Raw genomic sequence first — 23300 nt, 5'->3', positions numbered from 1 at the left:
TTAGTATCGCTCTTTTTTTAGTTAATTTCAGATTTAGCCATGAATTATAACTCATTCTTAATTTTAATTCTTGACTTTTAAAATTTTAAAATTTAGTCTTAATATTAATGATTCATACATGAAAAAAGTTAACGTTGGATTACAATTAAAAATGATTTAATACTTAAGAATTAAATTTTGTAGTTTCAAAAATCAATGACTAATTTGAAAATGAGTGATAGTAGTAGGTCAATTGGATAACTAAATCCCAACTTAACTCCTTTTTTTTTTTTTTTGTATAGTGTCATATCTGCAAAGTTTCATCATAACTCTTCAATCATACAATTGTGGATTAGTTGTTCGTTTACCAAATTTTGGTCGATAAAATAGTTATTTATTATTAGATTTTGATTTGATTAAACAATCAATATAAGTGTTTAGTTAATCATTTTTTTAACTCTAAACTGTTAGAATTCAAAAAATTGTTCAAATCAACCTTTTTTGATCAATTTTTTGAAAATAAATAAATAAATAATACCAAACAACTATCAACTCATTTTCCAAACATGTTTTTAACAATCAGCTAATGTTATCTAGTCAAACTCTCTAACTCAATCAGCTAACAACTATTTGTTAACCGTTATTTGTCAAACATCCTATTATAAATGAATAAATTAAATTCACTTCTTTAAGTCAAAATCGAATTAAAAACATAACATTTTATATATAACCTATATCATTATATAATTTAATTAGTCAATTAGTTCATAATAAGTTCATAAATTTTTATTACACGATAGGCACAAGTCGTCACAAAATGTTAACATTATTGTATAAATATTTGAAGATTATAAGGAAATCTAAGTTATATCTCACCATTTACATGAAGGACTGGATACGTCATACGTGTAATATGTGATTAAGAGGCTTTGATCCAAAGAACAACGGTTGATAATCCAAGGACAATGAATGGGGTAAGTTTATACTTGGTGGAGCCTACCAATAATATAATGACACGTATGTAATAGACTAACCTGTTACACTCTATTGACAATCATAAATAGCATTCAAGGTCACTTAAAGGGACAATTTAGTGGCTAATATTGGTTTGTTTGTTTTTTTTTTTTTTTTTCTGAAACCGGATAAGAGCATCCACACCAGTGGATATAAGTCATATAACATGATTTTTGCATAATTTTTTACAAAAGTTAATTCTAGGTGGAGGAGAGAATGAGAGGAAAGAGGATGAAAAGATAACTTATGCAAAGTATTGATTTTTGACAGATTTGTGGGACCCACTAAAGCAATTGAGGCTAAATATGCACCCAGTTGGGCGTGTGCAGTTGCGTTAATGAGTCATCTCAAACTTTTACTTTTTTTTTTTTTTGTTTTCACATTTGTTTTGTTTTGTTTTTGTTTTTTCTTTTTCACCTTATCTTCTCTTTTATAATCGCACTTACAAAAACTTCTCAAAAAAAAAAAAAAAAAAAAAAAAATAACTATTAAGATGCTCTAATATTTGTGTTCTGTAAAGCTCCCCTTTTCATGACACAATCGAGTAGTACTCCAAATCTAACTACTAATTATAAAACTTTGTCCATCCTAACAAGTTGGATGTTTACTACTGAATCAAATTCGAAATCGTATGGTTACTAAATTTGCCCATTGGCATTTGGACTTATACATACACTTCATTTGTCCATATTATAAACAATTTCAACAGTCAACCATAAAATTGTTAAAAGAAAAAAAAAAGTATAATAGATTTTTTAAAAATAGAAACTATTTATTTACATTAATTATTTATTGTACCTCATAAACTTCAAATACAAGTATGAACACTTGAAAAGCAATACAGATTAAGGGAAAGAAATCCCTCTTCCACAGGTTGAAACTAATCTGCATATAAATTATTTCGTGCTAATGGAAACTCTACCTTTCCAACAAGCACAAGAATACTATAAAAGACAACACATATAACAGCATAGCTTGAAACTTGAAGATGATGTATAATAAACTTGTAAATATAATGCTTATCAGGTACTGCCACTGGGATAGGTACAACCATCATAACCTGCAAATCGAGTCAATATTTATCAGAGCTCAAGTGATGTCTCAATATTTAGCAGAGTTCAAGAAATGTTTGTGAGGAATGTAAGAGCTTACTGGGATTAGTTGATGAGAGTGTGGCTGTCTGCGAGAAATCGCAGTTCCAAGGGTTCTTTCCCGCAGTTTGGTAGAGGAGGTTCATGGCATATGCAGCGTGAGAGGCGACTGTGTTTGGCTCGAAACATGGTCCCCCGGGCTGGATTGCGCTGCAGTCGATTCCTTGCCCACACACGTAATCTAGATTTGCTTGCAGCTGGGCGTCTGATACGCCTTGCTTTGGCACGCACCAAGCGCCACTCTTGGGCGATGGAGTCACCGGAGTTACTGGCGTCTTCATTGAAAAAGAAACAAAAATAAATAAAAAAACAGCTTTCGTTAGAACATAAATAAACACCGAATCAATCAGAGAGGCTATGCTCCTTAAACACACATTCTAATCGGGTGAGAAGTAATAGAAAAAGACTAATATGATCAATAAAATCGCTTATAGGTCTTCAGAACAAGTAAAATCAAATAATGAAATCAAATTAGCAGGCAATTCTCTAATCAGGTTTGTGTGCCCTAAACGACTAAGAAATTCAGTTGCAGCAAGTGAATAATCGAGTCTTACAACAGTCTTTGAAAGTCCAGCGTCAAAGGTCATGGTCAAATCAGGCCTGAAGAGCCCAAACGAGCGCTCTGAAGTTGGTCCAGGCTTCAAGTCCTCGTCGTACAATGCAAACAGATAAGTGTCCACCGATTTCCTAGGCATCAATGGAGTTCCAACCAACGATCTTAAGTGAGCGATCAAGTTCCCCACATAAGCCTTGGCATTCTCAATGCTAGGACCAACCTCGGTGCTATCTCCCTTGTATGGCCAGCCGGTTTCAGCCACTCCGATCTCCACATCCTTGAAACCTAATGCGTTCAGCGCAGATCTTACAGCATCCAACTGCACACAAACCACATTTTCTCTGCTCTTAGATCCCCTCAGACATTAAAAACTGGAGCTATACTAGATCGAATAATCATATATCTGAGTAAACCTTAACGCTATCAAATATGACAGCAAGCACTTTCAAAAGTTTAGAGTTTTATTAGATTGAATGGGCGCCTAGTGGCACCAACTCCCATATGAAAGATTGTGGGTTTGATTTATGAACAGATGCATTGTAACAGAAAGTCAATAGTATCCAAAGAAAAAAGATTGAATAACCACATATAGAGTAAACCTTAATATTAGCTAACACCATGACAGTGAACAGTTTAAGTAAACGATTTCGAGACTGACCTGAGCATCAAACATGTTCATGTACTTGATTTTGGTGCCGGAATCTACTCGGCCGGAGTTGGGCTGGAATAAACAGAATGCCAGGGTTTCCGGGCGGGGATCGCTCTGGTAAGCGAAGAAAGGATAAGGGTTTACCCAGAACTGCGACCCGGTGGCGTTATTGAACCCGAGCAGACCTTTAAGCAAGTCAGTGACGGCGGGATCGAAGCTCCCGGAGGACGGCGGATCAGATGACCTCAGCAACGACATCCCGTGAACCGTGGACACCTTAATTTTCCCGGCGAGTGAAGCGGCACCAAGCGCGTTCTCCATGTTCTGCATCGCCGGCAGGAGCTGCGTCATCAGATTCCGGTCGCCGGAGTACAGAATCTCGTTCCCGACGTTTATCGTCGTGATCTTACTCGCCGGGAAGAACGGGAGCACATTGGCCGAAACCCAGTTCTTGGCAACCCCGGGATCGGAAGCCATCGTCGGAATGTCGCCGTTAGCCACTCCGATCATAATCCCGATGCCCGTGTCGGCCAACGCGCGGATCATCGCCGGGTCCGCTCCGTACAACCTCACCCTCTCAATCGACGTAGACTGCAGCAGCTTCGCCGTCGCCTCCGGCGCCGGCAGATTATCCGCCACCTGCCCATAATTCACTCCAATAAACGACTGCGCCGCTACAAAAAAAAAAAAAAAAAAAAAAACCCAAACTTTATCACTGATAAAAATCAAAACTTTACGAGTTACAAGTGAACCCAATAACTTTACAAAAAGATGGAAATAATCAAATAAGTGATTACCTGTGAGATGGAGGAGTAAGAGAAAGAAGAAAGATGAAGTGAAAAGTGGAGTTGCCATACTTTTGTCTGTGTGTTTGCTTTTGGGAAGAAGATATGATGACGCGACGGTGGTGATGAGGAAAAAAAGTGATGGAGAGTAGAAGAAGATAAAGGAGTTAAGGAGAGGCTGAAATGGAGGGCATAACGGTAAAGAAAGGGGTTTCCGGTAGGTGAGGCTTCCAAGTACAGTGGTAATGGAGTGTGTGGAAAAAGGTCGGAGGTGACGCCACGGAACCAACGTATAGAGACATGAAAGTTCTCGACCACGTGGTGGCGCAGCCGGGGCCCCAAAATATAGGGGCATTTGAGAAATTACCTCTGCTTTTACCTTATTTTTTTCAAAACAAATTCGTAAATAATAATAATAAAAAAAGCAGAGAAATTAAATATAACTCTGAATATAAATTAATTAGACTCTTGAACTTTTCTAAAAAATTAGACAGTGGCCTGTAATGATCGGTCCAAAGTCACTAGAGTTCCAGCAATATTCAGGCGGTCTTCGAGAAAAAATCAACAACCCACGATTAACGAGCAATTGTTGGTCGCCTTCCACCGCCTTCTCTAAAGAAGGTTTCCAACGACGACTGTTTGTTAGTCTTTGATTGTCCATTTTTCGAAAGTTGTTGGAGTATCGTCGATACTCTAACAACATGTTATTACATGCCATTATTAATTTTTAAATTTTAATACACTAAATTAGTATGTTAATGTATTTAATTATAATTTTTAAAAATTTAATGACTTCATTAATTTTTCGCATAAAATTCGGGGTGTATTTCACCTTTAAATAAACAAAATATAACCCCTGTAGAGTAATCAAAATTTGTGTGCGATGGGAAGCGGTACAAATGTAGTGTGAATGCGAAATGAAACGTTGAACATAATTGAACATCATCAATAATAATAATCGGAGTCAATTATTGTCGGGAGTTTTGGACCCAGCTCAGAGGGAATATAAGCAGAGTGACGAAAAGGCCCTCCGTTTTAGCCGTTACCGAAATGCACTCTTGACTCTTGACATGTGTGTATGTTTTTTTTTTTTTTTGATAAGTTTAATTAGGGTAAAACCAATGGTCATTTTGTAGCAGTTTGTTTTGGAATTCACAAATCAAATTTGTTGATATTATATAAGCTTCCACCTAAATTTAATGACTCATCATTCCTATCACGAAAACGGTGAAAACAAATTAAAATACAGGATATGTTTCAACTGAGTTATATCTATTTGTATGAGAGAATAAATGTTTTAATATAATTATATAATATTTTATTATATAAATGTAATTGAAGGGTAAGATAGTTTAGTTGTTTTATGTATCTTATTATTTTGAAAGTTTTAGAAACTGAAACTCAATAACTATGTCTTCTTGACCCTACTAAAACTTTTTTTTTTTGTTGGCTTCATCCCCATGTAATTATTTCTTTTTTTTTTTTTTTGGGTGTACACAATTTATATTTATTAGAAGAAAAAACTCAACAACTATGCTTTCTTGACCCTACTAAAACTTTTTTTTTTTGGCTTCATCCCCATGTAATTATTGTTTTTTTTTTGGGTGTACATAATTTATATTTATTAGAAGAAAGTTAAAATTTAAAAAGGGTTGATGTGTAATTTAATTCTCTTTAGTTGCAACAAAATAAATCATGTTTCGATTCACAAATGTCACATTAAAGATATTTGATTTGACAAATAATTAATAAAAATACACCCCATTAGATAAATTAAGTTCCAATGTGCAATATTACTCAAAAGAATTGGACTCCCCCCACAAGAAAAATGGAAGTGGAATATTTGTCTCTTCCATTTAAAAATGTTGTAATTAAGCATTATATAATATTGTGGACTAACATGATGACGATATGCGAATGTGAACGTGTGACTTTAAGAACAAAGGTATAAAGTGAATGTGAATCCACTTTGGGGAGGTGATGGACGTATATGACCTTTACAAGTAAACAATAGAAAGTTACGTTTTGGAGATCCAATCCCTTCTCGCGTAAGCCTTTCGTGATTGTGGATTAAATACGGAGGGAAAGCATGAATTAGATTGGCCTCGCACATCTTGCAAATGTTTCACTTTACACTTGTAAAGAAAAGTACAACTTGCATTGTGACTTTTTAAATAGTGTATTAAATAAATCATATTTACGTATAATTATTATTCACAAATTATAAATATATATGGTAAATAAATTCGGTCTAGTGCTTACACATAATAGTGGAGCTTAGTATAAAATTCACTAATTTTTATTTTCATCAGCACAATACAAAAGCCAAAACTTAAACAGATTGGGCCTTCGTAAGGCCCAAAAAAGACAAAAATTTAATACTAGAATTTGTTGGGCCCCTCAAGAAGAGAAGACCCTCCAAAAATTGGCGTATGCCACTATTTGTGAAGAACACACGGTATTCTTTAGTAAAAGGCGAAAGAATAGTTCGCTATGTGTTCATCACGTGGCTGCGTGATTCAAAACAATCTTAAATTGCCCATTATATAGAGCCCAAAGCCGAGAGACTGTCATTACTTTTCGATGTGGGACTTCTTCCCCTCTACTATTATCCTCACTCGGATACAAACTGGTGTAGAAACAGAGCAAATTCCTCAGTCTACAAGCCTTTAACTACTTCGAAAAATCATCGTAATTAGTTAGCTACATTTCCAGACAAATGTTTCGCTTTACATTTCATATTCCTTCATAATAATTTGCTAACTACAACAAATCAACTACAAATTTGTTTCTAAGCTAAAAATGCTCATTCAATAAACCTCCTACAAATATACTAAACTGGAAGTTCACTCAAATGCACTCTTTCGCCTATTTTTTTTTAAAGAACAAGACTATCATTTTACAACCATATTTGACTGCAAAAACCCTGTATACTATGATATGAAAAGAGTGTTTCTGGAATCTATTCACCAACAATTTTTATGGCACAGTAAAAATCAAAATTTATAAGGGTTGAGCGTTCGTTTGGCCCAAGATAGACTACACTTTACTTTAAAAAACAAAAACAAAAAGAGTTAAATTTAATTTTTCAATTGAAAAAAGGGTTGAAAATTGGCTACCAAAACCAGAATACTGTGAAACTATTAGATCTCATAACGAATTTTAATCGCACACCACAATATCCAATAACCTAATTGGGTTGTGACTTAAATAAGGGCCAGCAAAGACAAAAAATTTGGACTAAACTTGGTTGGGCTCCTCAAGAAAAGGAGGCCCTCCAAAAATAGGCGTATGCCACTATTTGCGACGAACACACGGTATTCTTTAGTAAAAGGCGAAAGAATAGTTCGCTATGTGTTCATCGCGTGGCTGCGTGATTTAAAACGGTCTTAAATTGCCCATTATATAGAAGCCCAAAGCCGAGAGTGTATCATTATTTTTCGATGTGGGAACAATTCCCCTCTACATTTCTGTCTTCTCGACTATACGAACTGGTGTAGAAACAGAGCAAACTCCTCAGTCTACAAGCCTTCAACTACTTGGAAAATTCAATGTAATCATTTATCTACTTGGAAACGAGCAAGAAAAACAGAACTGCATAAAGAAACGAGAAGTATAATAATAGTACAATCTTACACATTCATTCTGGAATTTGATTTCTAAGACATAACTTGCTCACTATTATGCCGGTTTCTCATGGTTCTTTTGTAGAACAATCAAGCAGATACAGTAATCTGTAATAAGTCGAGTGTGATCTCGTCTAGGAGCCCATTGAGCAGATGCCTCTCAACATCCTTTATGATTTCATCCTTTTCTTGGGATGTAGACATCATAGTATCCCAACCAAAGTCCCACATGCTGTTCAAATCTGGATTTATATTTTGGATGTCTTTCTCAACCATGGTATGCAGGTAGTCTGCTGCAGTGTGACAGTTTTCTTTCCCTTTTGACCAGTAAGAGTTCAGCACGTCGAACCCTTTGCACAATTGCTTGACCAGATCATCTAAAGATCTCACCTTTATGCATCCCATGGATGTCTTTGCATAAGGATGGTTCAAGAGTCTTCGTCTTCTCGCCTTTCGTTTCACTACTTCATAGCTGCAGTGTAGTTTAAGCTTAAATTCTGAACTTTTACTGTTGGGATCATTGGTCTGAAAGGTGCTGGTTGGAATGTTGAGCTTGAAAAATGCCTCTATGGTGTTAAGAAATTGTTGGCTTGTAACCAACAACTCCTTGAGATGCTTTTCGGGTTCAGTCAGTCCATTTTTATTTTCTGCAACAGCAAAGTGTAAAGATCATCAATGTGTCTATTGGCTATTACAGGCTACTTCATTTCTGCAATTCAATTAATGTAACAGAACCTGGAAGCTTGGTGGGAACAAATCTGCCTTGTTCATCTTGGAAAACTTGACAGTTCTTGTTGTTGGTATAATAGTCTCCTGCAACATAAAATTTTAAGGATCAGATTAGATTCTTTGGATTGAGCATGCTTGCATTTTATGTGGCAGGATAACATACCAGTACTAGAATGATTTGGTAAAATTTTCTGATATTCCAGGTTTTGGCAATCATTTTCCCCAGCAATGTAGATGGAATCTTTTGTTTCAGCCGGCAATTCTTGTGCTGAGCTCAGTGGTTTGCTACTTACTTCTGATTTATGGATCATGGTGGTGTTTTGTTTTGCTTCTTTTGGCTTGTCTTGACTCAATTTGCCTTCTATGCCAGTGTGTTTGGCCATATCGCGTCTCAGCTGGTCTGTCGCTTTGAATATTGCAGTTTGCTTTCCTGGTGATCTTTCCATATGCGGGGGAGTTCCTTTTCTACTCGATCCATCTATTTTACGAAACTCCCGTTTTCTGTGGATTTGAAAGTAGTTTTCCTTCTTCTCTGTAGATGGCACCTTGATAGGCTTTTTTCGGGCAAGTGTGTATGTGCCAATGCCCTCCCTTGTTCTTGATGATAATTTTTTAGGTAATCCAATTTGATTCATATTCCTGTTCCCAGAACTTCCCATAGTAACTGCAGGCCCATCTTTCGCAGGAGCTTCACTGTTTGGCAGAGATTTCTGAGGCATTCCAGTGGTGGACTTTGTACCATTTGTCTTACCATGTGAAGTTTGGTTAACCGGAAACCGCTTCTCTAGCAAACTAGGTGATTTATTTCTAACTGTTTGTGGAATTGTTGCTTCTGCTTGCCTTCCCTTGTGTTTATTGACCTGAGGTTTTTGCTTTGAAAGGTGCTGCTCTTTTCGGTTTGCCTGATTGTTGTCCCCGGCCACTTCAATTATATCCTTGGGCTTCTGTTGATTGTTAAGGAGAAGCCTGTCAGATGTTTCATTTTCTATCTGAACTGTCTCTTGAGTTGGTTTTGCATTCTTGGATTGCATGTTCTTCTCGTTCACCGAATCAGCATTTGCAATTTTCTTTAACACTGGACCTTCTTTCCTCTTGGATGTTGAGTGTCTCCTCAAGGCCTTTGTATCTGCACTTTGGGGAAGTTCATCCAATCCCATGAGTTTTGCAATGACACTCGAAAGCCTCCCTTTCGTCTGATTCTTGAGCTCCAATTTTGTAGATTGAGCTGTGAAGTCTGTGCAACTGGATGATCTTCTATGAGAAACCAAATCTGAGGTCTGAGAAGGCTGCTTTTCATTTCGGTTATCAGTTTCTTGCTGTTTCATTTCAGTTTCCACATCAAATGAAAATCTGGGAAGGTCGCGGGAGTGCTTATGGTTGGCTACTTTTGCAGCAGTATCTTCCTCATCGTCTTCGAGTAACATCATCTGATTCTTCCTTTCTGGACTCATCATGCACTCTGATGCTTCTTGCAGGTTTACAAGCACTCTGAGGGACTCTTCCAAATCCATGGCCCCTTTCAGGAGCTCCTTCCCAACTTGATGATCATTTGAAGGATGATAATGCTTCTGGAAACTGGTTAGTCTCTGGAGAAAACTGAGCATTGGGTTATTGCCTGAACAGTTCATTTTAGCAACTTCCCCAGAAGATTCTTGCATATGAAATGATCTGTTGCTGATGCTTGACCTCTGTGAGTTCCCTATCTCTGAACCATCCTGGCAAATGCAACCAATGCAGGTTTGAGGTTACACTTGTCATTATAAGCAATCAAATATTCAAATACACAGAAATTTGAAGAGAGTTTAACTTACAGATTCAATGGCTTTTATCTGCTGTGATGATCCTCGCGAAAATCGCCCAGTCTCTGCATTTGCATCTGGTTGGTTTCCTGCAGGTTTTGTATAAACGGCTATAATGCACATTGACCAAACCAGACTAAATCCAATCAATTAGCCAGTATAACCTATGACCTTATAAACTCATATGTTCTGGCTCTGAACATAATATTCTTGAAATGCCATAACAATCATGATTTTTGCAGAAAATTTACCTGAGTGTGTTTTGCCTGTAGCCATATGTTCCTTCCGGCCCCGGAGGTCATGGAGCAGCTTTTGTGCAAAGTCTGATTTTGTTGCCATCACTACAAAAAAAAATCTGGGATCTATCGCGCCTTTGCGACGTTTTCGACTCCCTACACTCAGTGGCTAAATACCTGACAGGAGCTGAACTGCTTATGCAGCTCCATAGTAGTGCAGAAACAGTGTTAAAGTGGAAATGAGAATACTGTTTGATTAAGGTTGTGAGCTCTGTGATTCTTATACATTGGATGCAGAGGAATGGAATGTTTGTTTGTCACTTAGGTGGGAGTGCCTTTTCAGTGTTGGGTAAGGGAGATTGTTGGGAGAGAATCAAAGATAAGTTTTGGGAATTTTTATTGTATATGCATTATGACTTCTATTCCAATCCAAGCTACGTTTGTGCCTTTTTTTATTCTATGCGTTGCAATAAACTGCAATTTTTAAATGGTCAGCGGATGCTTGGGATTGGCTGGTAAAACATTGATTTTCGGAAAATCTACCATGACTATTTAAATGTGCACTTAGGTAAAATTCGTCTTTTTATTTTATCTGTCAAGAATCACAAAAAAATAAATCAATATAGTTTGTTTGTAATTTAACGGCTCAAACTGAAAAGACTAATAAAAAATTCTGAGTTAGAACTTGAGTATAAACTCTGCAATAATCTGCATGGATGCTTCCTTTAATTGGCATCAATAGCGCTGTGGTGATCAACTTGCTGAACCTTCACTCTACATTTTGAATATTTGATGCATGAAGTTGCACTGTGGGTTTCATTCACGGTGAATGGTGTACGAAGGAATGTTGTATTTGCCATGGGATTGTGGCTTGGGCGGTGGTATTGGAGGAACCTGATGCCCCATGACAATGAACATTCATGACCAACTAATTGTGTCCATCAAGTTTGGGATTAGGGTGCATACATTGATAAAAAAAAAATAAATAAATAAATCATCACTAGACGAATGAATTGACATATCATTTTCTCATTATTCTCGTTAGAGCTGAATTTATATATTAAAAAATTTTTAAAAAATAAACAAACAAACTTAACATGAAAATTTGTATAAGTGACATGATGGTTGAAAATCAAGTTATGACTTATGACCATAATGGTTGTAAGGTTATGTTATATTCTTAACATGTTGTATCTACTTGTAAATAGAGTTATATATTAACACAATTATGTATAATATGATTACAGAGTAACTCACTTGCCCTACGAAACTCACAAGTGTACTTCTCGGTCTCTGATCTCGTGAATGCATTTTCTGGTCTCTCGGTCTCGTGAATTTACTTTCTGGTCATATAAGTGTATTTCTTGACCCTAAGAGTATATGTCCACTTATCAGTAGACATTTCGACCTCAATATCTATACGTACTAGTCGTAATATTAATAATTTTTTTCGGTCATATTTGTTAAACATGTCAACTCCACCATCACCTCAATAACTTCCAAATGTCATAACTGATCTGAATGTCCAACTAATGAATTTCACGTTAATCGTGCCAGCTTTTTTACGGCATTATGTTCAATTGTCACCCTTTATAAATATAGCACTTTGCCTTGTGTGATGCAGATTTTTCTTCCCAACATACACCACTTCAATCAGTGGCAGAGCACGCCATTAAATTCAGTGATGCATAACTTTATATAATAATATAATTTTAAAATAAAAAATGATGCATATTTTAAATTAGTAGTTCATTAAAAATAAGTAATTGTAGGCAATTACATTGCCATAGATTTGCATAGATTAATGAGAAAATTTAAGATTACTTGGTGAGAAAATTATAAGCGGTGAATTTAATATGATTTGTTATTCACATTGCAAACATGCAAGAGAGATAAATAAAGGTTCATCGAATTGTACATGATAATGTAATTAAATCATTGAATCTGGAAAAATTACAATTAAATTTCTAAACTAACAAATTTTATGCTATTCGACCCTTATTATTATTTTTTTTCCAACATGTTATTGTTTTTCCAAAATAAAAAAATGTTATCGTAGACAATTCTAAATCTGTGAAGTAATGGGGTCTATTAAGAATTACGCCGTTCCGCTAGGCCTCTAGAATAAATAATCTCACCGTGAGAACCACGTCAACCACGTGGAGACACGATGCAACAACGTCTCCAAACGAAGATGCATCTCCAACCGTCCGATTTATTCGGCTACTGTTCAAAGTCAATGGCCGCCCCGACGTCTACGTCCACGCGCATCACGCCGTTTACAGATCATCCAGCACATCCATCCTCAGCCGTCAGATCATCCCACTCCCTCAATAAATTCTCGACGCTTCTTCATCTTGATTTTCATTCCTCTCTCTTAACCTCATCTTCTCAGATCTCTCATTTTTCTTAGATCTCTTCTTCAGTTTTTCTTTTTCTGCCATTTTTTCTTCATATTGTTGTAGATCGGCCGGTGATCTATCTGTAGACTATGGCTTCATTGTTCTTCGATTGGTATAGTGAAAGTCAACGTCGTTTTTTTCATCGATGGAGATCCGGTTGATCTGATGCAGGCCATGATAGATCTGCAGATATACTTCAAATATGTGATTCTCTACAAGACTTTCGGTACGTGTTGTTTTTATGTGATTTTTAGTGCGTCTATATTTGTTTAGGCCTATTTTTTCATATGAACTATTTTGTTTCCTGAACTATACGCTGATCTGATTCACATGATAGGTCTTCAAGGGAGTCGCGAGAAGGAATTGAAAATTTGCTGCTGGAACGAAGTCTGAGCGGCGGTGTGTCTCTGAATCGCTGATGTTCGACGGTGAAGATTGTTAATCAGATATTCAGCTGCATGTATGATAGTTTAATGTTATGCGTGCATCTGTATGAGAATGAAATCAAAGGTAAATGAGAGCGGAGTGAAAAAAAAGGTGTTGATGTTTAGTCGACCTTTGCCATGACGGGTGCGCTCTCATGGCAGGTCAAAAAAGATAATAAAATTTATGTTTCTTGTTTTGGAGGGGAGAAGGTACGGGGTTTGCCCGGCTCCTCCTCTCCTGTGTGTTGCGTCCTTTTGCCTTCCCGCCTTTCACAGATCTCGACTAGAGCTGCGATTATCATGATTCTTGTCCGATCTAATTTGGGCAAGCATCTCACTACACAATCGTAAACATCACCAGCAAAGCTTAACAGTTTGATCAAATCAATACGGCAACTTCAGTAGAGGTATAACCGTCAATTTCTTCATCTAATTCCTATCAATTTAACGCTATTAAATCCCTATTTCTATGATTATACATATCTCAAAACGCTATTAAATCCCTTTTTCTATGAGTATACATATCTCAGATTCTCAGAACACTCGTTTCCTGTTAATAGTCTAACACGATATCTATTTTGTTTTTATGATTTTATGAAGTAATTATTATATACAATATTCAATTGAATATTTGAATAATATTTTTAGTTTGAAAATTTCATGTTTGTCAATTCTAATTTATAATTCCCTGTAATTTAATTTGTATTTATCCTCTTGTATCCCCACAATTATCGATGCTCTTAGTTATAGCAGTAATAGATGTATGTTTGGCTATTGGTTTTTTTATCATAGTAATGGTTCTATACCAAAAAGACACAACAAGTCACTGGTCTGTCTCCTTTGTCTCATCAACGCAAGGACTATCTGGATGTGACAACAACTGCAACCACTTCTGAAGATCTATTTGAATACGAATCTGCGGTGATATGATTATTGGTAAATTGTTTCCGTTTGATTTGCTCACTGTGTTTTATTTTACTCGTATTGGAGCATTATACATAATCCTGGTTTATAGCTGTTCGAGAATTCATTATATGAAAGCGAATGTATCAAGAGTCTTTACATTCAGTTCGTATTTATAATTAGTTCCCGTCACATAGTTGTATAATTATTTCTCTATAATTATGGTACGATTCTTATTTAGTTGTATGCCCTTTTTATTATACGGGCTAATTATGCACCCTTAGAAGGTTTTTATATTCTATTCTGGTAATTCGTTATTCCATTAAAATATTCATAAAAATATAGTGCCAACTGAAAGTATTAATTTCAATATTATAAATAGATAAGGTAGTAAAAACCCCACCCTTTTTTAAAAATTCAGAGTAGTTATTTTTCATTGTAATTTGTTATATTTTAACGTATTTTCATCCTAGTTTATTTAGATGTACTGAAATTCTTTTTATACGCGTTACAGTTTTTATGTTTGTGACGATAATGCTTAGATATATTTTGATTGATTTAAGTTTTATCCATGTGGTCACTGGTCAGATTCTCAGCTTTTATTACACTATCGACGTAATAATAAAGTGTTTTTTTAATATCATTTTTCTTTGGCTGATGGTGGTTATACAAATATAATTATAATTATATTAGTGGCTATAAAATAGTAAAATCTAATTTTCAACTTATTACTGAATAAATCCCATTACAGAAATTGAATATAATTGAGTAAACTAAATTAATCATTTCAAGATGATTTTGTCAATATAATATCTGAAATAGCGGTAGGGATCAGCTCAATTTACCAGAATGATGGGTCTAAGAGCTCGAGTTGGGTGAGCGCTCAAATGTTACATTTGGGAGGGCGGTGGTTCGATTCCACCTAGACCCTTGAGCTATTTCTACAAATAATTTAATAGGGAAAAGTTTAATGCCTGCGTTTGAACTGATATTTACCGTTTTCTATTTTATTGTTTTGCATTAATATAATTTTATTTAAATTATAATTATTTAAAAAAATATACATGGAACAACCGAACAAGGGTGCTACGTTTCGTAATTAGTGTGGCTTGTTGACTGGTAGGAGTGGTAGCCATTGCAAGTTGTAACAGCTAGCTGGGCTTTACTTTTTTGCCACACTAATGAAGGCACCAAAACACCATCTTGGTGTAAAAATTTGGTGAAACCTTCCTCCAAGGAAGGCACAAATTTCTAAATTGAAATGGTGTAAATGAATAGTGTTACACCAATGTTGGTGTAACTACTATTCATTTACACCATTTTGGTCCTTTTTATAATGTTTTCTTTTAAAGATTTATTATATTATTATTAATAAGAATAAGAATAAATTATAAAGATTTAAACATCTCAATTGAGAAGCTTAAAATAGGATCGACCATAAAATAATTAAAAATTAAAATGTAAAAATAAAAAAACAAAAATTACATTTTAAAGTATTCTTATTTATATCAACATTATATTTTATATTAAAATGATTAAAAATTAAAATGTTTAAAAACATAAATTACATTTTAAAATATTATTATTTCTATCAAAATTATATTTTGTTAAAATAATTAAAGTAAACAAAATTAAAGTTTTATATTATAAGAATACAAATTATTTTAGTGTAGGAATAGAATTTGGTGTAAATGGATTGGAGATATAAATGAAATTTGGTGTAAATCGGTTGGAAATAGAAAAAAAATTGGTATAAATATATGTTGAAAATATTTTTTTGGTATAAAATTTGGTGCAGAATATGCTTGGGAATATTCTTCCACTTGTACAGGTGGGCTCTAAGCCTCTAACAATTGCCATCACAATGAATTGTATTGTACCGTTTGTCTGATGTTTTTAATGTCGTGTACTGGTTTCAAGGTTTGTTTGTTTTTTTTTTTTTTGAGAAATAATCTCATTTCTTCTTTCACCTTCAACAATTACCTTTCTAATTTTTAAGGAATGCTTCTGCTTCTGGTTATAAACTTGTCTTGTACAATCTGATGGTTTTATTTTTTTTGGTTGGGTGCTTGGAGGGGACCCGGGGTTCCCGCTAAGAAATCTTTGGGTCATGGCGCCACCAACACTAGCTTGAAGATCTCATAAATAGTGAGGCGGTTTTTATCGTGTTGACCCAAATTGGCAAGCATGTTAGCACATTTGTTACCTTTTTGCAGGACATGGATCACTCTCACCATCTCTCCAAGCTCTCCATTAGCCGTTTGCAATTGCCCACCATTGGTGACAAGCTCGAGGCCTTCTTAATTCCAATTTTATTCTTTTACAAGAATAAGTATTGAATCATCAAATTTATCTTACTTTATCAAGTCCATCAAAAAATGTGCTTCAAGTTTCCCAACTTGTATTTTAGTGCAAGGAGTTGAAATATCAAACTCATTAAACTTATTTTATTTTAATTGATCAACCAAATGAATGGTAACCATGAGCCAATTCAATTCATTTTCCTACCTTGATGTGGCTGTGATCCACTTACTCTATCTTTCTATGGAGGAAAATGTACAAGTGATTGAGATGGGTATGCTCATTTTTCTCACCCCGACCCCCACTTCTTGTTGGCATATTGTTGGACATTTTTCATTCTTTCCACAGTTGGCAGCGGAAATTTGACTTCTTTCACTATTTGATTCCTCCTTAATTTCATTACAATTTCAACCATTATTTAGTATTTGAGAAATTTAAATTAGTGTTAGGCTTGAATATATGACTGGTCAATAGAGAGTAGCCGAGAGAGGGGGGTTAATCCACCCTCAGCTCCCTACGCAATAAGCAAATGTCAAACAATTTATACATAAATATAGTAGTCCTAAAACATGATTTTCGTACTTAAAAGTCACGAATTGAATTCTTGTCAACACTCTTCTGATCAAATCTGTTGCACATAGATAGTTTACGTCTCTCGTATAATTTACGAACTATTACACAGAGACCAGATTTATTGGTGCAAACTCTTAAATAGTATAGTAACTATAATTTCTTTCACTGCTCCCAAAAAAAAAGTCAAGGAACTTCTAGAATGGGGACATGTGGTGCTGTTTATTTATTTATTATTAATACTTTATTGTTGGTCAATGAAATTAAATTATATCTTTGATTTTAGATAAAGTTTTGGAAGGTTCTATTAATGTTCACTTGTTTATTTATGAATTGCTCCGTGACTACCAAAAGTCTACCCTGTGATTCGTTTAAAAAAAATATATATTTAGAGATGTTAACTTCTTGTGAATTTTGAAAATTATTATTGTCAACTTTTTAAAATTGATAATATGCTTTAAATGTTTGATAAAAAAAATATCACAAAATATAAGGTCCATAGATCTATACTCTTTGTGCCACATTCTATTTGCTACATGTCTTATTTATTAGTTAAACTAATTTGTTTTTTCCATTATTGCTCCCTAAAGCTCCTTAGAAACTATAATGAGATATTTATTTTGAAACGAAGTCAATTCATAATGAACATAAAATCTAAAAAGAGGAAAAATAACATTTTTTTTGTCCTAAAATTATAGAAAAATAATTTTTTTTACCATTTAATTATATTGTCACAACCTGTTGTCCCTCAATTCTCTCGGAATAACTTTTTAACCTAATTCTAATAAAATTTAGAGACAAAAAATCAATTCACAAATAATTAAGAAACAAAAAAATAACATACGTATAATTAAAATACAAAAATATTATTCTTCTTTAATTTAAGTATTACTACGTATGAGTTTGAACCTCAAAACTTAATGACTCCTCGAAGTTTTTGCATTGGAGATTGGTGAGAAGATAAATTATCCAAATACTTCCTTAAAAAAAAAAAAAATCACCCAAATACTTGTCTACTAGTATTATAACAATATCAAAATTCATACATTTATTATTATTACATTGATAGAATTTAAACTTTACACCTTTATCATTGCTACTACTAAAACAAAATGTATAAATATATTTTAAAATATGTTGACAAATTAGCCCATAAAAATAAAATAAAATACAATTTGGACTAATATAAAGTTAGGCACTGGACCATCGCCCATCGACATTGACTACAAAAACATCAAAGGCAATTTCCAAATTGAGTGGAGAGCTGACTAATATATTTTGTGCGAATGCACGGTCAAGATTGGCTAAGGCGACCAACCGCGGCGTCGGTGAAGCCGTCACCAACTTTAGTTGGCACTAAACAAGACATAAATCAGAGGGCCATGTGGTGTCTGTGACAGAGTGCAGTGTAACCCACGTGTACCCAAAACATTTAATTTTATTACAATAGACTAATCTGAGCCTTGCCCAATATCGTTATAGAAAGTAAATTGCGAGTTTCTCATTTTATACGTAACAAATTTTTATTTCCTAGTGTGCACAAGAAATTCCTTTACTTTGAGAGGTTATTTTCACATTATTATTAGTGAAATTTAATCACGAATTATTATTTTAAATTTCACTCTTGTAACCAGTCAAACTGTCCATACAGATCTACTCACAAAATTATCATCCAACTATTGAGTAAAGCCCCATGGCCCCAAAGCATTTTAAAAATCGTTCCACACATGCACGAGTGCCACGACTTTGAAACCTCCGCCTTCAATAATAAAATAATAGAAAACGTCTGTATTTAATATCGCATTCCCTATGCTGTTTTCATTCATTTTGATTCCCAATCAGTGGCATTCAATTTCTGACTTTATGGTATTAATAATAAATAAATAAAAAATTAATTTCTTATTCTCTCAAATATATTTTAAAATTTTAAAGAATTTGAAAACAGTAAAAAGAAAATTCGTTCAAATTCCTTTATTGGAAAGTATTATTTTTAGTTTTCATTTTTTTTCCTAATTTTAAAAATATATAAAAATTCTAACATTCATTACGCAATATTACAAATGTTATCATGTTGTGGTAGTTGATTAATTAGTCATTGGTTTCACCCTGAATTACATGTGTTATAGTCTCTGTATGAAAAATTAATAAAGTAAAAGCCGCACCAAAAAAACATAAATATGTTCAAATAAGACAAAAATAATAATTGTATATAGCATAAAAATCAAAATAACTACTTTAGAGAAAAATAAACGATAAAATTTTGCAGCATATATGTATTACCAAAAAAAAATAAAAAATTCTACAAGTTTTATGGTAAAATTCAAGTAGTTAATCAACCCAAAATAAGTTTATAAGTTAAATTTTACTAGATGTTGCGGGATACAGAGTTCACTAGTGTATAAACATTTAGAAGTTTGTGAGTCAATTGATACGCATCTCGCAATTTACTCCCTCCATAAGTTTCTATGTCAAAGTCACGTGATTTAAACTTATAAAGAAGATTCTACAATACTGAAAAGACAATAGAGTGTTAGGTAAATAACTGATAGCTAATTGAGTTAGTTGGTTTGACTAGTTGATAACATTAGCTGATTATAAAAAAATATTTGGTAAATTAGCTGTTACCTGATTACATACAAAATGACTTTCTCAAAAAGCTGATCAATATGAATTTTAGTATTTTAGAGCAATAAACTGTTACAAAAAGCTAATTAATCAAACACTCATATTAATTGTAACAGAGTATTAAAAAAAATGTTAATTGCTTAACCAAATTAAATAAGTTAAAATGGATTATTTTACCAAACAGAGCCATGGTATTTATTGTTATAAGTTATAACTATATAGCGAAGAATTGACATGATTTATTTTTGTAAATAATACTCCGTAATTATTTTATTTACAAAAATACCATGTCAGGATGCATTCTTAATATTTTGTTATGACCTACGTCAATATAAATCGTATCGTATCTGTATGATTATGTATAACGATAAGCTACATTTAGAAAAAAAATCATAAAATTGTTTATTTTTTCATTTTTGGAAAAATCGTAAAATTGTTTATATAAATGAAATTAGTAAGTTAACTGCAAAGAGAAGTGAGAGAGTGGACCAACGTTTATGCTTTGAATGGTTTGATTTGCGGTGGAAATGGTGTGTGATATTTCCTTGAAATAGAAGTCGCCAATTCACAGCTTTTCAGCTCGCAATCTCTTCCTCACCAGGTATGATCACTCGCACCTAGCCTATAAGCTCTTAGTTCCACCACCGTTGCCGGCGATGAGCGGCGGCGGCGATCTCCTGTTATTCAATTTATGTTAACTATTAACTTACATATACTCTGTTTTCATCAGAATTTTTTAAGTGCTGGATCTGTTATGAGAGTTTTTGAGTTCTCTTTTCGGTGATTGCTATACGGTGGTTGAGTGGTTGTTGTCGTGAGTGTGTTGACTTTTCGTCGTAACCGGATTTGGTATAAGTGGACTGAATTTTGGTTTGGAATTATGAAAAACTTTTTTGTTTTTGGAATTTATTATAGATATATTGTGGTTAATTATTCTGTGAATTATACATATAGCAATTATGTTGTTCCTCTGGTATGTTTGCTACGATTGTTTATGTAAATGAAATAGTGAAATATGAAGCAATGGAAGCTCTGATGTTGTCTTTTACACTCTACGGTGTTTTGCTTTTATTGTTCTTTTAATCATTAAAAAGTGTTTTCTAGATTTTTTTTGTTTTGTTGATGTTTCTGTTCTGTGAAATAATACTGTGGAAAAATGTCTATTTTTAATGTTCATAAATTTCTTCCTCATTTCTTTTACTGATGAGTTTGCAGGTAAAGACTAGAGAATACTGATTGATTAGACTATCGGCATGTTCCGTCGCAGAAATAATTCTCACCATGAGCAGGGGGCTGATGAGCAGCTGCAGAAGGTAATGAAGATTTCAGATGTTTTTTTTTTACTAAATAAAAACTGAGGATGATCAATTGAAGTTCTGAAACTATTCTGGGCTACATTTGTGTGTTTAAGTTCTTGATATATACCTATTATGATTTTGTGATGTGTGGAATGTTGTTTTGATCCTTGTTTAATGTGGAATGTTAGTTGGAAAGGGTTTGGTTTGAATGTTAGTTGAGTATTTAAAAATTTTCTTAGAGCTGAACTAAATAATATCGTGCTATAAACTCTTATTGTTTGGAATTTTCTTGCAGGTTAATGAACTTAGGACTTCTCTCGGGCCACTCTCGGGCCGCAGCTTGCAGTACTGCACTGATGCATGCTTAAAGAGGTATTTGGTAGCAAGGAGCTGGAATGTGGATAAGGCAAAGAAGATGCTGGAAGAGACGCTTAAATGGAGGGCAACATTTAAACCTGAAGAAATTCGCTGGGTAAGGGGAAATCATTCTGCATTTTGTGTTGGCTTAAGGGCCTCCTATACACATTATAGCCTCTGTTGGCTTGTTTTCCCATGATCTTTTTAGTTTCTAGAGGAATGGATGTTAAAGTTCTGCTGATGATACGGCATTATTGAATTTGTTAGCATGAAGTTGCAATGGAAGGGGAGACTGGAAAGTTATTCAGAGCAGGCTTCCATGATCGCCATGGCAGGACTGTTCTTATATTGAGACCAGGAATGCAGGTGATACATTATATTGCATTCGACATCAGTCCTTTCCTTCTCTTCTTCTTCTTCTCCCTTCTCCCCCCACGTTCAATACCTATCTATTGTTTTTAAGCTTTTACTACTTAATTGAGACTGATAATGGCTGCTGTTAACATTCACAGAATACAACATCAATCGAGAACCAGATGAAGCATTTGGTGTATCTCATAGAAAATGCTATAATTAATCTTCCAGAAGGTCAAGAACAGATGGCATGGTTGATAGACTTCACAGGATGGTCTATAACCAATAACGTTCCTATCAAATCTGCTAGGGATACCGTCAACATATTGCAAAACCACTATCCGGAAAGACTAGCTGTGGCATTTTTATACAGCCCTCCGCGAATATTTGAAGCATTTTGGAAGGTTTGCTTTCGTTCTCTCCTTTATTCTTCTCCCTTCCCTGTTACTAGACAACTTTAAATTTTGCTAACTTTATATGATGTTTGTTATATTAATTAATTGGTGTACAGAGTAGGCCATAAAATCATTGATGTTACTAGCAAATTAGCAATAAGCACATGAAATATGTTTTTGTTAGCTGAGATCATGCATCATATACCTTGCAGAGCAAAAAGCTCAAAGAATGGTAAATTGGGGGTTGGATATTTTTATTTTATTTTTAACAAGGGAAACTAGCGTTACTACCCAAGGGTGTGCACTCTCAGGGTTGGATATCTTGATATAGCATATATTTGGCGAATCAATCATCAGCATTAGTTGCATTGCAACTGCAAATTGAGTGTTGCTTCGCTTTTCCCTACAGATTGTCAAATATTTTCTGGATCCCATTACCTTTCAGAAGGTCAAATTTGTGTATCCAAAGAACAAGGATAGCGTGGAACTGATGAAATCATACTTTGATATGGACAATCTCCCAACTGAATTCGGGGGTAAAGCAACGCTGAATTATGACCATGAGGAGTTCTCCAGGCTAATGGCGCAGGACGACATCAAAACTGCCAAATGGTGGGGTTTTGAGAAGAGCCACACCATTGCCAATGGCTTATCTAGCTCAGAAGTTGCTCCTGAGCCGAATCGTCTCGCCTCACCAGCTGAAGCCTGATAATGCCTTACTCCAGACACCAGAATTCTGGTGTTCCTAACTCAGTTCAAACAATAATTTACAAATATTTGCTCTGAAGCACATCCTTCAGGTATTATGTGTTATTGTGTAACTTTATGAGAAGCTTAATATACTTCATGGCAGCTGGAATGCCTAAAACTAGGTGATATGATACTTCTTGTAAAACTGCGAGCTTAAAAGCCTATAATGAGTAAAGCTAAAAATTCTCTCATCCCATGTCTCTTGCTGAACATGCTGAGATCACAGTGCCGCAATACAATTTTCATTCCATTTTACATAACATCAACACCTTAGCAAGAAAGTGGTAAAGTGTGATTTTGATCATTCAATTGTTTGAACAGTTTTTTGCGTGTGAGAGAGAGAAGGGAAACTTATAACCATTACCCAATGGTGTATATTGGATAAACTCTGTTACT

The 23300-nt window shown here is 34.6% G+C and overlaps 3 protein-coding genes, 1 long non-coding RNA gene and 2 other non-coding genes across 6 annotated transcripts; 2 read left to right on the top strand and 4 right to left on the bottom strand.

The window, feature by feature from the left end:
• Nucleotides 1-1744: 1744 nt before the first annotated feature.
• Nucleotides 1745-4415, bottom strand: LOC116023084 (glucan endo-1,3-beta-D-glucosidase). The gene is made up of 5 exons (XM_031264050.1): nt 4147-4415; nt 3359-4023; nt 2699-3019; nt 2146-2419; nt 1745-2053 (listed from the first exon to the last, which is right to left on the bottom strand). Exons 1-5 carry the CDS (start codon nt 4202-4204, stop codon nt 2016-2018), a joined length of 1356 nt encoding a protein of 451 aa, XP_031119910.1. The 5' UTR covers nt 4205-4415; the 3' UTR covers nt 1745-2015.
• A 2113-nt stretch (nt 4416-6528) lies between these two features.
• On the bottom strand, nt 6529-6646 carry LOC116023842. The gene has a single exon (XR_004099433.1). It is a non-coding gene; the product is annotated as a U5 spliceosomal RNA (small nuclear RNA).
• Nucleotides 6647-7388: 742 nt separating this feature from the next.
• LOC116023843 lies at nt 7389-7505 on the bottom strand. The gene has a single exon (XR_004099434.1). It is a non-coding gene; the product is annotated as a U5 spliceosomal RNA (small nuclear RNA).
• A 211-nt stretch (nt 7506-7716) lies between these two features.
• On the bottom strand, nt 7717-10687 carry LOC116022178. The gene is made up of 5 exons (XM_031262775.1): nt 10540-10687; nt 10301-10377; nt 8653-10204; nt 8496-8573; nt 7717-8407 (listed from the first exon to the last, which is right to left on the bottom strand). Exons 1-5 carry the CDS (start codon nt 10625-10627, stop codon nt 7851-7853), a joined length of 2352 nt encoding a protein of 783 aa, XP_031118635.1. The 5' UTR covers nt 10628-10687; the 3' UTR covers nt 7717-7850.
• A 2041-nt stretch (nt 10688-12728) lies between these two features.
• LOC116022515 lies at nt 12729-14514 on the top strand. The gene is made up of 2 exons (XR_004099233.1): nt 12729-13152; nt 13264-14514. It is a non-coding gene; the product is annotated as an uncharacterized LOC116022515 (long non-coding RNA).
• A 5695-nt stretch (nt 14515-20209) lies between these two features.
• On the top strand, nt 20210-23098 carry LOC116022509 (phosphatidylinositol transfer protein 3-like). The gene is made up of 6 exons (XM_031263242.1): nt 20210-20351; nt 20966-21063; nt 21344-21520; nt 21673-21771; nt 21918-22163; nt 22564-23098. The coding sequence occupies exons 2-6, from the start codon at nt 21004-21006 to the stop codon at nt 22861-22863; spliced, it is 882 nt and encodes a 293-aa protein (XP_031119102.1). The 5' UTR covers nt 20210-20351; nt 20966-21003; the 3' UTR covers nt 22864-23098.
• Nucleotides 23099-23300: the final 202 nt, after the last annotated feature.

Source organism: Ipomoea triloba, chromosome 6 (assembly GCF_003576645.1).
Source record: "Ipomoea triloba cultivar NCNSP0323 chromosome 6, ASM357664v1".
NCBI lineage: Eukaryota > Viridiplantae > Streptophyta > Magnoliopsida > Solanales > Convolvulaceae > Ipomoea > Ipomoea triloba.
Note: the sequence above shows the minus strand (reverse complement) of the source record. Positions and strands in the feature narration are given on the sequence as shown.

Excerpts from the sequence above, each read along its gene's own strand:
- LOC116022178 (XM_031262775.1), bottom strand. The coding sequence starts at position 10,627 with ATGGCAACAAAATCAGACTTTGCACAAAAGCTGCTCCATGACCTCCGG. Across the intron at positions 10,205-10,300 it reads AGATAAAAGCCATTGAATCT|GATGGTTCAGAGATAGGGAA; the intron begins GTAAGTTAAACT and ends TGCATTTGCCAG. Across the intron at positions 8,408-8,495 it reads TGTTCCCACCAAGCTTCCAG|AAAATAAAAATGGACTGACT; the intron begins GTTCTGTTACAT and ends TTGCTGTTGCAG.
- LOC116022509 (XM_031263242.1), top strand. The coding sequence starts at position 21,004 with ATGTTCCGTCGCAGAAATAATTCTCACCATGAGCAGGGGGCTGATGAG. Across the intron at positions 21,064-21,343 it reads CTGATGAGCAGCTGCAGAAG|GTTAATGAACTTAGGACTTC; the intron begins GTAATGAAGATT and ends ATTTTCTTGCAG. Across the intron at positions 21,772-21,917 it reads TATTGAGACCAGGAATGCAG|AATACAACATCAATCGAGAA; the intron begins GTGATACATTAT and ends TAACATTCACAG.
- LOC116023084 (XM_031264050.1), bottom strand. The coding sequence starts at position 4,204 with ATGGCAACTCCACTTTTCACTTCATCTTTCTTCTTTCTCTTACTCCTC. Across the intron at positions 2,420-2,698 it reads CTGGACTTTCAAAGACTGTT|ACGCCAGTAACTCCGGTGAC; the intron begins GTAAGACTCGAT and ends TTTTCAATGAAG. Across the intron at positions 2,054-2,145 it reads ACTCTCATCAACTAATCCCA|GTTATGATGGTTGTACCTAT; the intron begins GTAAGCTCTTAC and ends CTCGATTTGCAG.